This window comes from Nannobrachium achirus (assembly GCF_963921795.1).
Source record: "Nannobrachium achirus genome assembly, chromosome: 4".
NCBI classification, from domain to species: domain Eukaryota; kingdom Metazoa; phylum Chordata; class Actinopteri; order Myctophiformes; family Myctophidae; genus Nannobrachium; species Nannobrachium achirus.
In genome coordinates, this window is record NC_137813.1 from 32138114 (window position 1) to 32155202 (window position 17089).

The following is a 17089-nucleotide window of genomic DNA, read 5'->3' on the forward strand; positions in this document are numbered from 1 at the left end:
TTTTATTCACATTTGTACGGTAGCCTGAGTCCTATTGGTTCATTCATTAGTTTATTTTATAATAAGTTGACTGTCAATTCTGTGCTGAAATAACTGACAAAACATACCTAAAACCTTTGAACCATTACGTTTACTGTCTAGTTTGTTTTTCCATTTTAACATAGTTTTCTTTAGTTTGTTTGTTTTTGTCTATTTTGTTGCGTTGTTGTTTTTATAATAGTTTGCGTTTGTAGTTTGTAGTTTGTTGTTGGTTGTCATATTAGTTTAGTTTGTGTGGTAATTTGTATTGCAGATTGTATTTGTTTAGTAGTTCATATTGTTGTCTGTCTTATAGTTTGTCTCGTAGTTTTTATTATGGTTCATGTGGTTTTATAATATGCGTTGTATTGTAGATTGTATAATAGTTTGTGCTGTAATTTGTATTTGAATTTAGTACGTGTTGTGTAGTTTACAGTGAATGTAGTTTCGTAACATCTCATTCAGTTCATGTGATGAAAGCCAGCTGAGGAAACAGATGCTGAATCAACCTTTAATAATCCAACTCCCCCTTCCCTCGCCTGTTTCCTTCTTATACTCTCCTCTTCCCCTCAGCCATCTCTTCCTCCCAGCTCGCCCCCCCCCCCCCCCCCCCACGTATTGTGGCTCGTTGGTATTCGGAGGGGATCTGAGGACTTTTAAATCCCCCCTCTGTCTCCCTCACTCAATTCAATTTTTCAATTCAAAGGAGCTTTATTGGCATGAGAAAACATACATTTGCCAAAGCAAGTGTCACAAATAAAAATAAAAACAGTTGAAAATGGGAAACATATATACAGTTGGAGGGGGTATAGCATTGTGTAAACAGAGCTATGTCGCATTGTGACATTTTATATATACAGGGTATAAAGCTTTTGGAACAAATAGCAGCATTATTTTTTCTCAAAATGCATTTAAAGGTAGCAGCTCTGTTTCATACTGTATGTGCAGTAGGTCTAGATGTCAATCCATGGTTTTTAGTCCTGGTGGTTTTGTTCCAGTCTCCAGTCTCCAGCCTTCTTTTGTCGCAGCAGTTCACAAATCTTGCTGCTGTGTTCGCACATTGTTGTATTTCTCGCAGTTGGTATGGGAGTTTTTCATCATTGGTCATGTTTTCAAATTCACTTCGGGTGTGTGTAATCTGTGGGAAGTATGTGTCTGATGTCTTGGTATAGTGGGCAGGTGGTTAGAAAGTGTAGCTCTGTCTACCATATTTTGTGTGCAGTGGGTGCATAGTCTGTCTTCCCTTGGATCTGTCTGTGTGTTCGCTGAGTCTGTACCTAGTCAAGGCTTTCCTAAGTTTTGGGTCGTTTACTGTGCTCAGATATTCTGCTAATGTACCATATATTCTCTTTTTAGTGCTAGATAGCATTCTATTTTGCTTTGGGTTGTCTCTTTCCAGTATGTTAGGTAGCTTTTGTTTTCTTATAATCTGGTTTGTTCCAAAGTGTTTTCCATTTGGTAGTTGTGCCTCTGTTTGTGCACAGAATCCCTGGGCCAGCTGACTGAGGGGGCATCCCTGTAGGTTTTCACTATATGTGTCCCAATCTCCCCAGGAGCCAGTCATTGCAATTTTTTTCATTTTCATTTTTTCATTTCATTTGGAAGCTGGGGATCATAGCTACAAAATGATATATTGGTTGTGGAGATTGACCCAACAGTTTTGAAGATATGGCTTATAGAATGATGCCATGCTGAAATAGGACTTTTGAGATATTCAAGTTTTAAATAAATTTCTAACCTGCAATGACCTGACTCCGCCACATGGGGAGCAATCTTCAATTCAATCTTCAATTCAAAGAAGCTTTATTGGCATGAGAACACAAACGTTTACACAGTGGTGGAAAAAGTACCAACATTTTATAATTAAGTAAAAGTATCAATTCTGCAATGTAGAATCACTCTGTTACAAGTAAAAGTCCAGAATAAAAAATGTACTTGAGTAAAAGTACAAAAGTATTGGTATCCAAATGTACTTAAAGTACCAAAAGTAAAAGTACAAAATGTTTGAAAATAGCAGATCTAAAAGCTCACAACGCGTCGCACCGCAATGCGTTGTGAGCTTGTAGATCGTCTATTTTCAAATAGCCTTGGTATAACATAGGGCTAAAGTGGTTTATGTATGTTTTAAAATGTAGTTATTGCTCTCTAAAAAGATAATGCCACAACAGCATCTCAAGCATTATTGGGCTAAATGTAAAGACGCTACGCTGCGCCAACCGTGAAGCAGTTTAACCAATTTGCTACATACGTCTACACAAACGGTCAGATTACAAAGATAAATTGCTTAGTGAAGGCTCACAGATGTCACCATAGGATACGCTCCAGCAGAATGTCCCGTAATGATCGTATTATTTAATGAGGAGCATTTTAATCCGATCGGTCGTCGTTTCCTTAAAAAGGTATTAATGTATCTAAGTGCAGTACACCTCGCAACTCGCATGGCTGAAAAACAACAGAAAATGGCATCTGATCGGATTAAAATGCAGTTTATTAAACAATACGAAAGATACGGGTAATTCTGCTTGAGCGTACCATACTGTGACATCTGTGAGACTTCAGTAAGCACGTTATCTTTGAAATATGAAGGTTTTTGTAGACGTACATAGCAAATAGGATTAACTGCTCAACACGAGGTTGAAGTGAATCTATTACGTGTGCAACAGGGCTAACTGTGCTAAATGTAGCATAATCAATGTTTGTGTAACTTCAGTCAGAAGGATTATTTGACCTGATAATAAAACACAATCTACAGGCTTAACCGCCTCGCGTTGTGAGCTTGTAGAAGAGAGCAACAATAGAGTTGGGTCACGTTTTATTTGTTTATAGCCTGCAGCTAGCGCTGCAGCTAGCGCTAGCTAACGCTAGCTAGCGTTAGCCATTAGCCACTCATAGCCAGTCAACCAGAATAGTCTACTCTAAAGTCAACTTTCCGACGGCGAGTGAACGATTGCATTCCATCCATGTTTTCTTGGCTGTCAATTTATTGTCCAAAAAAACAAACACCCTGAACGTTAGAATTAGATAGTTTAGGACGACACTGATCTATTCAATGCTAAGCTAACTCAGTGACAAAGGAAGCTTCCGCACCGGAGCTTCACAGAAGACAAACGCATACGTCACAGACGCCTCCAGACAGGAACGGATCATTTCACCAGCGTAGAAGAAGAAACAGCGGAAGAACGGCGGAAGAATAATAAATAATAATACACAAAATCATACATTACGTGGTTAATAATTGTTCATTTGGAACACACGTGGCATTAAATTAATGGGATAAATACTGTGGGTTGCGTCGCTAAGTAATGGAGTCCCGATATTACCGCATTTGGCTACAAACGGCTAACAAAGGCTGGCTAGTTAGCATTTTAGCTAATATAAACTGGGAGGACTAACAGAATTATGTACCGATCTCTCACATTAATTAAAAAAAGTCTTATTTACATGCAGAGTTAAGCTCTGGCGTTTAAGTGAAATGTAGCCTAGATATTATGAGATGCTGTTGTGGCATTAAAAAAAAAAGAGCAAAAAAAAAAAAAAAATCATTTTGGCTACAGGGAATAATGACAGTCCCCGAGATGACTAGCTGCTGGGGGTGCTGGGACACATATGGTTGAGGGCTATGCTATGGAGCGTGTCTGTCACTCTCTGTCCCTCACCCGTTGTTCCATGCCAAATTCTTCCACTGGGTGCACCGTATACAAAGGCTCTCTCACTCTCTCTCTATTTCTATCTTGCCTCTCCAACTTGTCTTATTGCTCTGAGCTAAGTGGGCATTCGTGCATTCTGTATTGGGGTGAAGAGTGTATGGTGTTAATGAGCTGGGCTCACAGCTGCTGAGTGTGCAGAGTGTTGCATAACAGGGATGTTAGGAAGTTAGGAAGAAGTCTGAAGATGGTGGGAGAGAAGTCATGGAAGTGACCAGGAAGACCATCTCATCCCATCCATTGTGTGGGAAAGAGAAAAAAACTAAACAAACATGGAAAAAGTTGGCTCGGATAGAAAATGTCACAATAGAACCGTGTTATACAAAATGTAATTCCTCAACTCTTATAGTGCTCTTCTGGGTGGGGGGGTCCCCAGTTAAAATATGATTATTTTGGGGGACGGGGAAATCTCGCTTTTGCAAACGCCCATCATTTCGACCGGAGGGTTAGCGACTCACTCCACGGAGGTTAAGGTTAGGGTGAGGGTTAGAGCCGGGTGTCGAAAAGATGACATGTAGTAACAGCGACACGCTCCCTTGGGGGACGCGGCCTGAAAAGGTTGAGAACCTCTGGTGTAGAGTACGATGAATGGAATGAATGAGTGAATCACTTGACATTCCTGTACGATGATTAAGAAAACGTGGCATAAAGAGTCAAGACTTTGACTGTTGCTAACGTATTCGCTTATTGTTGTTAACAGAAAAGTAACCCTCTTCCACAAGTGTCATCGATTCAAGGAGGACATGAATTAAAAGACTGGGGCGTTAGTTGAGGGACTGAAGGAGGAGGGGGAGGGGGAGGTTTGAAAGTGAGGGAGAGTGAGAGAGAGGGGGAGGATGCAAATGGGGAGGAGGATTGTTTCGCCATTGGGTGGGTGGAGCTGTTTGGCTCGTCTTGTCATATAGAGCGCCATGTGCCAGACATTTGAAAAGATTGTGTGAGTGACTACGTGTGTCCTTTTGTTTCGTGTATGTGTGTGACTGCCTGTGTAAGTGTGTGTACTGTGTACGTACGTGTCTGGCGGGATGGGCGGAGTTATTGAAGAAGCTTGGAGATGATGACTCAGTCAAAAGTATAAATCCAAAGAAAGTAATTTAACTGACTGTGTTTTCCTATGAGTTCCACTCAGACTCCAATGCTGGTCTTTTGTATCTAACAACATACCATCTCCTCTCTGTGTGTGGTTGTAATCTAGCACCCTACTCTAGTCTCTAAATACAGTATATATTATCGTGTGTGTGTGTGTGTGTGTGTGTGTGTGTGTGTGTGTGTGTGTGTGTGTGTGTGTGTGTGTGTGTGTGTGTGTGTGTGTGTGTGTGTGTGTGTGTGTGTGTGTGTGTGTGTGTGTGTGTGTGTGTGTGTGTGTGTGTGTGTGTGTGGGGTGGGCAGGCATGCTGTGTGTGTGTGTGTCCATGCAGAGGACAATGCCGTCTGTTTGTCCGTATTCAGACCGTGAAATCGCTTTATCCGTGCTAACGCTCAGTCTCTGCATCGCCGGGCAATTACACTGCACACTGTGTGTGTGTTGGTAGGGACGAGGAATAGAGACAGTGGCTCAGTAACTAAGAGTTACTGTAGGCTACCATTGTGTGTCCATTTCAGAATTCTTCTGTGAGCAATAGAGGCCAATCTCTGCACTTGACACCCTTCAAACTCAGCGTTTGATGAATAGTTTCTCCTGCACTGATCAACATTACCTCATGGTCTCATTCAACAGGTCTCCCGTCCCTCCTGGAAGGGGGTTGGGACTAATCCCATGTCTCCCGCCTGATTCCTCAGACCAGTCCATTGTGCTTCTGAAGTTTTAATAAATGTTTTTGTTTTACCTCCAAAGGGTGTTTTTGGTACTAGTCTTATCACACGTATAAGCCTATATTTTCCTTTAGATAAACGGTAGCAGACATTCTCTATTTGCTATTTTTCTATTGAACCTGTCTTCTTTGGTCTATTTTATAGCCAATTCTTTAGGCCATTTCTTACTTGTTTGGGATGCCGTCAACTCCACCTTACTGTATACTGTACATGCTCTCTTTATGGAGATGGGAGGAAAAGACAGACATGTGGGATCCCTGGGTCCATTTACCCAGCAGTGTGTTCAGTATGTGATCCCTGGGTCCATTTACCCAGCTGTGTGTTCAGTATGTGATCCCTGGGTCCATTTACCCAGCTGTGTGTTCAGTATGTGATCCCTGGGTCCATTTACCCAGCTGTGTGTTCAGTATGTGATCCATAGCAGTGTGTATGCTTGTGTTTGAGCTGCAGAAGAGGAGCTCTCCGGTGTTTTGCTGATCTACTTATGCAAGGCATCCTGGGAATTTGTGGCCGTTCCTTTGATCTCAGATATGTCTGCCTTTTTTATGTTTCTCTTTCACATCTGATGGAAGGCTGTCTCTTTTGATCGTGTGTGTGTGTGTGTGTGTGTGTGTGTGTGTGTGTGTGTGTGTGTGTGTGTGTGTGTGTGTGTGTGTGTGTGTGTGTGTGTGTGTGTGTGTGTGTGTGTGTGTGTGTGTGTGTGTGTGTGTGTGTGTGTGTGTGTGTGTGTGTGTGTGTGTGTGTGTGTGTGTGAGAGAGAGAGAGACAGAGGGAGAGGGCAGGAGAAATGTGTACGATTGCATGCTCCCAAATGAGCTCAGTAATTTGGTTGCATATGCGGGGTGTAGCCCCATATAGAACCTCACCCTCCGCTGCATACTGTTGTGCTCCGAGATGAGGTGCGAGGTAGATCACCCTTTTCCCGACTTTGTATCCAAAAAGTAAAGGTAGTTCCACTCTCCCAGAGTATGATTTTCCATCCATCGGTACATAAAACATACACGACGGTGTTGAGAAAACTGTTTAAATCGCTTATTTAGTCTCATTCAACCCGAAAAAGTCCCCGGCGGCAGATGCCAGTATTGCTCCCTTCCCGTTGTAGCAGAATAGGGAGCAGTACTGGCAACTGCCGCCGGGGGAGTTCTGGTTGAATGGGAAAACATGACACTGGCTGACAAAACAAGCGATTTAAGCGGCTGTTTCACGCCGTCATGCATGTTTTATTTACCAACGGATGGAAAAATCATACTCTGTTCTGGGAGTACAACAGTATGCAGTGGAGGGTGAGGTTCTATATGGGGCTAATAATGCGGGGTGCAGACTTGCAGAGACCCACCTTGTGACATGTTTGCCTTTTAGGCTTTGTAAAACAATACTTGCACAGGGCAGATATGAAAAATTATTTAAATGTATAAAGAAATGACTGGCATAATTTTATACTTTAAAAAAATATTATAATAAATAGTGGTAATAGTCTAATGTCTACAAGCTCTCGACGTGCTACCATGCGACGCGTTGTGAGCTTGTAGATCTGCTATTTATTTGAAAATGTATGAACATTTTGGAAACTATTGAAACATTATCTCAAATAATTGTGATTAGGCGATTATCTAAAACGATTGGCCTACACCTGAGTCTGTATATTATCCTCACTAACCTTTCTCTCTATCTCTGACAACAGAAATGCCTTTCAAGAACGGTGAGAGACCGTGTCTTGGTGAATCAAATAATCAGCACTGTGAGGGGGCATGGGCCGCATGGGCGGAAGCACACAACTGTAGAACCGTAATCCCTGAGTAGATATGAATGTTGCACAAGGACAACAGAACTTCCTGTGGTAATCCAGCAGCGTGGCGTAGCCTAGCGACCCCCCAATAACAGTGTTTCTCCCACCTTCATGCTAGAGCCACAGACCTCCCCCAGGGAGGAAGTGATGACATCATCTGGAGGGAATCCCTCCAGCAGCTGTCCCCTCTGACATCACTAGGATCAGTGTGTGCACTGTGCACGTTACATTCATTAGCGCACATATGCATCCCTGTGTGTGTGTCATCTGTGGTCATGAAACGGTTGTATTGTATTCAGAGCATGGACACATTTCCAGGCATTCAATCCTTTGTTCTTTGTGGCCAGGAGCCCAGGACACAGTTCTTCATGGTTCTGGTTAGAGACATCAAAGAGACACACAGTGACTCAAATAGAAAGGGAGAGCATCAGACGGACAGATAGTGAGACAGGGAGATGGACAGACAGCGATGACAAATGAAACGGGTACTGCAGGTGGACTGAAAGTTAAAGGAGTAGTTCACCCTCAAAATGACTTGTTTTCTAATGATTAACTCACGCCATGGAGACTTGAGTTCAACAATAGTTTTAGTTTTTTGTCACATTCCTAAAAGTAAATTTACCCCCATTGATTCCGGATGGGGACCCAAATACATTTGGGTCCCCATCCGGAATCAATGGGGGTAAATTTACTGTAATCAATTTATTATCTTAGGAATGCGACAAAAAACTAAAAATATTATTGAACTCAAGTCTCCATGGCGTGAGTAATCAACAGTCATTTTGGGGTTGAACTACTCCTTTAAGTTAGACAGTCAGAATGTGACAGGGAGACGCAAAGCGACAAGCGAGACAGTTGGATGGACTGAAAGACAAGTGAGACAGGCATACCACACCACAGTATTTTCTGGAGTGTAACTAAAGATGGACTTGTAAGGGTTCTTCTTTACACATTCCGTGTTGAATTAAGAAGTGTGACAAGGACTAAAAGTGAGACTGGGGGACTCAAAAAAATGAAGAGTTGGTGGTGGAGGAGAAGGTTTTATGGTGTGTTGGTTAGCTAGATGCTACTAGCTACAGTGTGATCAACAGAGAGAGAGAGACTGACAGACAGACAGACAGACAGACAGTTAGTCAATGAGATGGACTGTAGATCTGATAGATTGATGAAGGGAGGAGAGCAAATCCCTGTCTATTAGTGATGAATCAGTTGTGAGACACACACACACACACACACACACACACACACACACACACACACACACACACACACACACACACACACACACACACACACACACACACACACACACACACACACACACTCACACACACACTGCTGTCCATCTGTTTCACAGTCTACTCTCTTTCCTTCTTTATAACAGCTGAACAGACCGATTTTCCTCACGTCATCCTTTTTCTTTTCTCTCCTCACGTTCCCCCTCTCCTGTCTCTAACACAGCTGTAGATTTCTCCAATGCTCCTAGAAGACTCCTCACTCCCCTTTAAATGGAGGTGCTGCAGTGATTCATGACCCATCTAAATGCGCTTGCTTAGCAACAAAAAAAAGGACACACACACACACACACACACACACACACACACACACACACACACACACACACACACACATACATACTGTACACACACATCGATGCACTCCTCCTGTCTCAGAGGACAGTGTTATTGCAGCAAATGGAACCTGGGGAGAGGAAGTGACCTCACTGAGGAATGCCAGTATAACAGGGTCCCCAGGGGCTGTTTGGAACCTGGTACAGTGAGACATGGATGGAGAGAGGGAACAGTTGAAGGTATACTATAGCCCAGGGGTCTTCAACGTTTTCAGGCCAAGGACCCCTTAGTCGAGAGAGAGAGATGAAGCAGGGACCCCCACAACCTTATCATAGATTCCCTATAGTTTCATTGTTTGACAGCACAATCGTCAGTGTATTTTGCATTCATGCCAATTTCTGTTTTCAGATATTTAATCACTTGAACCGTCAATACTTGTGAGCTTGTAGATCTGCTATTGTTGGCTTAAGTTCTCAGAATATGGACACTAGGGTTCAAGTGGTTAATATAAGAAAGGAGAAAAAAACTTTCTATCACTCAAAGATTTGGAGGACCCCCTGTAGTAACTCTTGAGGACCCCCTATATTCTAAAGCTGTGGTTCTCCAATTGGGGTCTGGGGATCCCCAGGGGTCCTTGAGGGGGTTCCAGGGTTGTCCCCAGCTAAACTATTGGTAACTCTTGAGAGTTTACACATGGAATCAGAGTTATGGGAGTCTGTGGCCTAATGCATAGTAAACTGGCCGTCTCGAAATGAAGAAAAAAAAGAAATGTTCTTGAGAAGCACTGGCCCCAAGGAGGATGGAGGAATGCCAGTATATCCAGTAGAACATTCCCCGGGGGCCTCCTGGAAATCAGCACGGGGAGTGAGAGAAGGAAGGAGAGCGAGAAAGAGGAGAGGAAAGAAAGAAAGAGAGAATGAAGCTTGGAGAAGTGCCAGTGCAGCACTCTCCTGGTCCTCCCTGCACCGCAAGGCCTGAGTGTTAATTTAACAGCCTAGCAGAGAACAGGAGGGATACAGACCAGGGAGGGCATTAGGAGGTAGAGACCTGAGAGGGAGGAATGCTATTCTAGTGGTCCTGCTGCCTGTAGGACTGGGGACCCTCCAGGGCTGGGCAATTAACCCCAAATATATACTGTACAATGTTTAGAAGAACCAATAACTGATAAAATCTTGCTCATGTACTGTAGGTTAACCGGTTAATTTGTACATCTTTGTAATTCCTTATATATTCTTTCTAATAGATGTATTTTTATAATCGATTCAATTGATTGGCCTGATTAACCACTTGACCCTAAATTTGACTTTGTTGAACAATGGTGGCGTACAGAAACGTTGAAAACTAGAAGTTCGGCCGGACAATCTACAAGCTCACAAGTTACGCATCGCGACATGTGAGCTTGTAAATCTCTTATTTCCACCATTGTTCATTAATCGTAGTTGAGGCAAAAGTTTTAAATAATGGTGATATCACCCAGCCCTAGGACCAGCACGAGATGGTGAGAGTGGGGAGGTGATGACAAGGAAGAAGGATTTGGAAAGGAGGAAAGAAAAGGAAGAGAAACGTGTAAGACTGGCAGAGAAAGTGGAGGATGGAGGAATGTCAGTGTAGTGTTACTCCTGGGAGGAGTGGAGAACCAAACCAACAGACATGGGGGAGGAGAGGCTAAAGCAGACGGGAGGACTGGGGGAGATAGGAGGAGAGGACAGAGGAATGCAATGGGCGCCTGGTTCCACTTGTAGGGAAAAGACAAAAGAGAGATTGAATGATGGAGGGATAGATAGTAGGGATGGGACCGATATTATCGTTTATTGTGATAAAACACTCATGGTAATCGGAGATTTAATTTATTGTGATATCGTCCTCCATCATGCACTGCATATCCGGTACCACTTAAATTGGTAAAAGGTACTTAGAATATACTTAATTTTTTCACTCTCTATCAAATGCCTTTGCCAAAAAATAGACGATCACAAGCTCACAACGCGTTGCAACGCGACACGTTGTGAGCTTGTAGATCGGCTATTTTTTGGCAATTGTTTCCGCCCCAGGATAATGGATTTTGATTTTCCTTAAAAGAAATGGAGCTGGATGGAGCGAGGGAGATGAGCCTGGAGCAGGAGGAGATGAAGGGAAAGAAAGAGGAGGAGGTGAAGGGAAAGAGAGAGAGATGTAGGAAGGTAGAGAAGGATGTGTAGAGAAGGATGTGTACAGAACTACTGTAAGACAAACATTTTGTGAACACTCCCCAAATTTCCTCTTGGTTGACTACATTTTTAATCCACATGCCAGGAGGCATGTGTACAGTATGTGCTGCTGCTGCTGCTGCTGCTGCTGCTGCTGCTATGCACTTGTATTATGGTAACTAGAAAATCGCGGCCGCTCATATCTAGAAATCGCGCCCTAACGGGCGCTCACATTTGATCATAGTCATTGAAGACACAGAACTGTTTTAAAGTAGCAGTGTTTCTGGCAATATCAGCAAAAAGACAAATGAACAGACAGACAGTTGTTACTTTGCTCTCTCTGTCGCTCTCTCTCTCTCGTGGTGCCCCCTCTCTCTGTTACTTTATCGTTTGAGAGAGAGAAATGTATATCTGTGCACAAACACGTAACGTTACGGAGCTGCTGTGCGACGTGTATCTTGGGAATTTGGAAAGATAATCTACTGTCCCGTACTGGGAAAGATCATAATGTCTGCACTACACTGTTCCTGCCACCAGGGGACACAGTAGGCCTACTACACTCATCAGTACACTGCACCGCGTGGAACTATTTGTAAGTCTGTGTTTCGGCCGGAAGGTTTATAATGGACGTACTATGATGTAATTCGCGTCATAGCATTAAATTATTGTTTTGTTTAATTGTACATTTTGCAAGTACAATACGTTAAGGGAAAGCAGCTAGGAATGTAGGGGGGAAATGCAGCGATGTATGTGTGAAAGGAGGAATCTGTAAAAGCAGTGGTGTGAGAGTCTATCAATGACATGCTTAAACAACACCAGGAGCTGGCCTGTCTATTATAGTAGAAAGATATACGTGTGAGGACCAAAGCTCCCCACATGTATAGAAGAATTTTAGAAATACGCATAGTTTGAGGACTATTTTCCTGGTCTTCACATGAGAAATTGTGTTTTTTATTATCAAAAATGTTTTTTAGATTTAGTTTTACAATTAGGAAAGAATTCGGGTTTGGGTCAGAATTAGGATTCGCCATCTGCTATTTGTCGGCGAAATACAGTACTGTGTGCGTGTGTGTGTGTGGCTGCTAGCGTGTGCGTACACTGTACAGTATGCAAGTGTTAATTCACAATCACAGTTTTGCCTAATTTAGCTTCGCTGGTGTGTATACATGGCGTCACAGTTCCTGCAGGCAGCCTGTGTTTTATCAGCTCTGCTTCATTTACTAGACTAACAAAGGGAGGATTCTGCAGAGATTACTGTTCATTACACACATACACACACAGTACAGTGTTTATTACATGCACACACTATTCATTACTCACACGCACACATTCTACAGTGGTTTTGGTCTCCTGCGTCATATGCCGTTGGTAATTGCTATAGTGTTTCTAACTTCTTCCCTGCGATTACACTGTACTGTTTTACAACACTCTGAATAACCAGTTAAAGTATTCTATTTAAGCATCTCTGTATGTCTCTCACCCTCTGTCTTTGATTATCTTATTATTATATTGTGGGACAGACAGAGACCCAGAGAGAGATGGGTATTATGGATGGAGATAGTTGGGATGGATAGTGTGTGTGTGTGTGTGTGCGTGTGCGCGTGCGTGCGTGCATGCGTGCGTGCGGTTCTGCCCACAGCAATGTGTCGCAGGGTATTTTAATCTGTCCTGTCTGTTAGCAAAATAACTATGAATAGATAAGCAGATATTCATGAAATTTGTATTTTTATTTTCCATATTTACTATACAACGGAAACAATAGACAATAGACTATACACAAAAACACTGACGGGGCAGGATATAAACCCCACCCACATGTATAAAAGACAAAAGACAAGCAGACGGTTGTCAGGTGCCTAGCTTCCCTCCATCGGGACCAGGCTTGGACAGAGAGTGCAGTTGACCCATTTTAAATTCATTTGAAAGCATATTTTTAATATAACAAAAACACACACATACACAGACAAAAATCCTTTCTTGGGGGTAGGGAAGGAAACATCGACTCCCTTGTGTCTGATGATTGCATAGTCACCACCTGGGGTTCAGAATAGGTATATGAAAGACGAAAACACAAATCTACTCAGGGTATTATTACACCAACTGTGTAATTGCCGTCGTGGCCTTGTGGACCAGCAACCTGTACCACGTAGGATGTTCATGGAACTGGGTGGGTAGTGATCTACTGTAACAAAACAAACAATGGCACAATTACTCATTGTGTTTCTCCGGGAACGGAGAGATACAACAACAGATGTAGGTGCAGGGATTCGGCCTCTTGATACACTTGTTGTCTGATCTTCTTTGCTCTAACACTTTCTAGTAAATCGTCTCGGGTGTGAAACCTCATAATGTTACTTTTCAGGATTCAAATTCACAAGTAGCTAGGGGTGGGACGATATGAAAATTTCATATCATGATTATTGTGACCAAAGAAATCGCGATTTACGATATTATCGCGATAACCAAAATCCATTATCCTGGGGCGGAACATTTGCCAAAAAATTGCAGATCTACAAGCTCACAACGCGCCGCACCGCGACGCGTTGTGAGCTTGTAGATCGGCTATTTTCGTCAAAGACATTTGATCGAGAGTGAAAAAAGGATGTATCAAGTACGTATATTATAACTAAGTACCTCGGCAAATAAAAGATGAATTGATCCCAGTGCATGACGGAGGGCGATATCACGATATATTAAATCTCTACGATACAATTATCGTGTTTTTAAGAGTTAAGTGTTTTTTACCGCGATAAACGATAATCTCGCTTATCGTCCCATCCCTACAAGTGGCAAAAGTAGAGATCAAAATGCGTCGCTTGTAGATTTGCTACTTTCGATGCTTTTGTGTGACGGTGTAGTATGATCAAGTAGGGCGTTAATTTACAACAACAACAAAAAATACGAAGTTAGAATATGGAGATAAGAGGTTTCTGCCCGAAAACACTGTACTGTACACTGACCCGTGTGTTCCTTAACGGTTCCTCCCAGCTATGGGTCACCAGGTGTGGAGTTCACAGGACTACACAAAGACACTGCTGCTGTCACACAGATACACTTCCTGCCTGGACAGGTACGTAACACCCCCACACAGTCTGTCACAGAATAGACAATGCTGCTTAGTGAGTATTACATAAGGCCATAGCCGTGGTGGCCATTTCGTGGTTCCAAAGATAGAAAACCCATTCATTTTTAGAGATTTCCGAAAATATTTATATAAATTATTTTAAGCGTGGAACCAAGCCACCCAGGCTACTCCTGGTGAATCATGACAATAAAACATTTCATTCTGTGTCCAAAAATATTTGAATATGCGACCATAGGTCGCAGTTTACTGTGGTTCCCCTGACACATGACTGTGACATCACAGTGATGTCAGATACTCGGAGCAGGGATAACGCCTCACAATATGGTTCCTCTGACACATCACTGAGACATCACAGGTGATATCACAGTGATGTCAGATACTCAGAGCAGGGATCTCCATATATGGGCATAAACAGGTGACAGCACAGTAGTGTGGCTGGTTCAGACAGGGATCTCCTTGTATGGGCATAAAAGGGATTGTATGTTGTGATGTCATGGGAACCACTCTAAAAATCCCTTTTATGCCCATATATGGAGATCCCTGATGTCATCAATATTATAGCCCATCTAACAGAACTTCATATGGGGATGCCCATATCTGGAGGAAGACAGCCCATATATGTGTGGCTGGTTCAGACAGGGCTCTCCATGTATGGGCATAAAAGGGATTGTATGTATGATGTCCGAAGTGATAGACGTCATAGGATTTTGACTCACGAATAACTGAGTTAGCATGTTTGGGGTCTCGCAGCATATCTCCATATACAGTACATGGATCTCCATATGGGTACTAAGAGTCTCCATATATGGGTAACTGGTCCGATATACATCACTGGCCAGACGGCCAAGACATGGCTTGTCGCCCTGAGGCGTCTTACTAGTATACTATCTATCTATAAATTAGCCAAATCTATGTCCGTCCGTCTGTCTGTCTGTGCGTCTGTGTTTACTTCATCCAATGGGAAAACCCTTGAAAAACACAGGGTGATGTCATCCAATGGGAAACACTTTAAACCAGTAAGACTCCCGACCGTTGGTCGCTTATCTCCACAAATAGGCCAAAAGTTTGTTTTACCAATTATTACACTCTATGTGAACCTTTAAATAACACAGAGTGACGTCACCTCCAAAAGAATGGGAACATCTGGAAATAATTGCAACCGTAGGTCGCAGTTAATGAAAACCGGAACATCTTGTCCGTAGAGTTGTCAATGTCACATTGTTGTGACATCATATTATTTACATTGTGACATCACACTGTTGTGACATCACCTCATCAAAGATCAAACCCTGGATATCGATACATGGAGACGACTGGATCATCACCTAGATCTCCATATATGGAGCTGACCTCTGCATCTGATTCCCAGATGATGACCCTGTTAGTGCAACCACACTAATACTCTCTTTTAAGCCCATATCTGTGAACCCAAATCTGTGAATTCCCATACAATAGAATCCCTTTTATGCCATCAATATTAAAGGACAACTTTAGTTTTTTACAACAAGGGTTCATATTTTAGATTGTAATGAAAGAATATAAAAGATGAGTGTTCAAATTATTTCATTTACTTCTTTCTATTGTTTTAGAGATTCTTATTTCAGTGGTTGGGGGCATGCGTACAAGTGGCTAAATATGTCATTTTACACAGAATAAGCCCATTCCCAAGATACAACGCAACCTTTCATGGTTGGATGTGACTTATGGGAACTAGAAGTGTTACTGTAAATAGCAATAATGAAACTGCTAGCTTATTGTGTCTAAAAAGACATATTTAGCCATTTGTACGCATGCCCCCATGCGTACGCATGCCCCACATTTTAGCACGGTAAACATGATAAAACGATAGAACGAATCAAATGAAAACATTTTAACACTCACTTTTTCTTTTCTCTAATTACAATCTATAATATATGAACCCAGGTTGTAAAAAAACAAAGTTGGCCTTTAAGCCCTTATCTGCAAATGCCCATATATGGACATATTGTGTCAGTTTAACCAGTGTGGTTGCCATGACACGAGTCACACTTGCAAATTAGGACATCTGACATATGGGTAAGGATAAATGGTCCGATATATGGACATGTACACATTATAGTGTATTAGGCCGGGAACAAATGTTTGTGTACAGTACATGTACAGTATGTAGTAGTCAGTTTTTCAGATTTTTTTCTATGAAAGCCAAAGGTGTAAGCTATCAAATAGTTTTGGAATTTTGTTCCTAGCTGAGGAATACGTTTTCCAGAAAACAAACTGTGGGTAATTTTCAAATCGGACTTAGGTCTTTAAGGCTTTTTTCAAATAAGACTTAGGCCTAAATGGGTTAATAATGATTTCCTTCCTGTGTGAATTCAGTCCTGTGCGAATTCCGTCCTGAGCGACCTCGCCCTCTGCACGACCTCTGCGTCTTACTGGTATTCTAATCAGAATTTTTAGTAATCTTCCCAGAAAAAGCGTGAGCATGAAGACAACATCTCTGTCGACGGACAACAGACAGTCATAAGAACGAGGTGACAGAGATGAGAAGGGGAGGGAAATGTCGGCAGACATTGAACTGTCGCACGAGAGAGGTGGCAGAGATGAGAAAGGGACAAACCAAGCCCCCGGGACCGAGCTATGGACATGGTGGCCGTTTGAGGTACTGCAGTTGGGGCTTCTAATCATGAACGCGCATCTAGGCTTCTTTGTATTGACGCGCGTTCATACCGGAAGTGCTCGTTCATGAATTAGAGCCCCAGCGCTTCCATGAACACTGACTATGACGCGAAATTCGTCACAGAAGCGTAATAGAAGCCCCACTACGTCACGTTTCAGAGGCGTCTCAAACGGGGAAGTACGCTTCATGCGCTGGGTGAGCAACTCAATGCAAGTGGACGGGCGGGGATATCTGGTGTCCTCTCTATTCTTATTATAACTCTATGGGACAA

The 17089-nt window shown here is 42.6% G+C and overlaps 1 protein-coding gene across 2 annotated transcripts in view; it reads left to right on the forward strand.

Annotated features, from left to right (window-relative positions):
* The window catches only part of llgl1 (LLGL scribble cell polarity complex component 1), a 70154-nt gene that overhangs the window by 11241 nt on the left and 41824 nt on the right, over positions 1-17089 (forward strand). Inside the window, exon 3 of one of the 2 annotated variants that reach the window (XM_080724500.1) lies at positions 14066-14147. In XM_080724500.1, coding sequence (XP_080580626.1) covers positions 14066-14147 — 82 coding nt within the window. Of the gene's footprint in view, positions 1-14065; positions 14148-16017; positions 16801-17089 lie in introns of those variants that run through there. The other variant, XM_080724501.1, reaches the window with a different exon arrangement.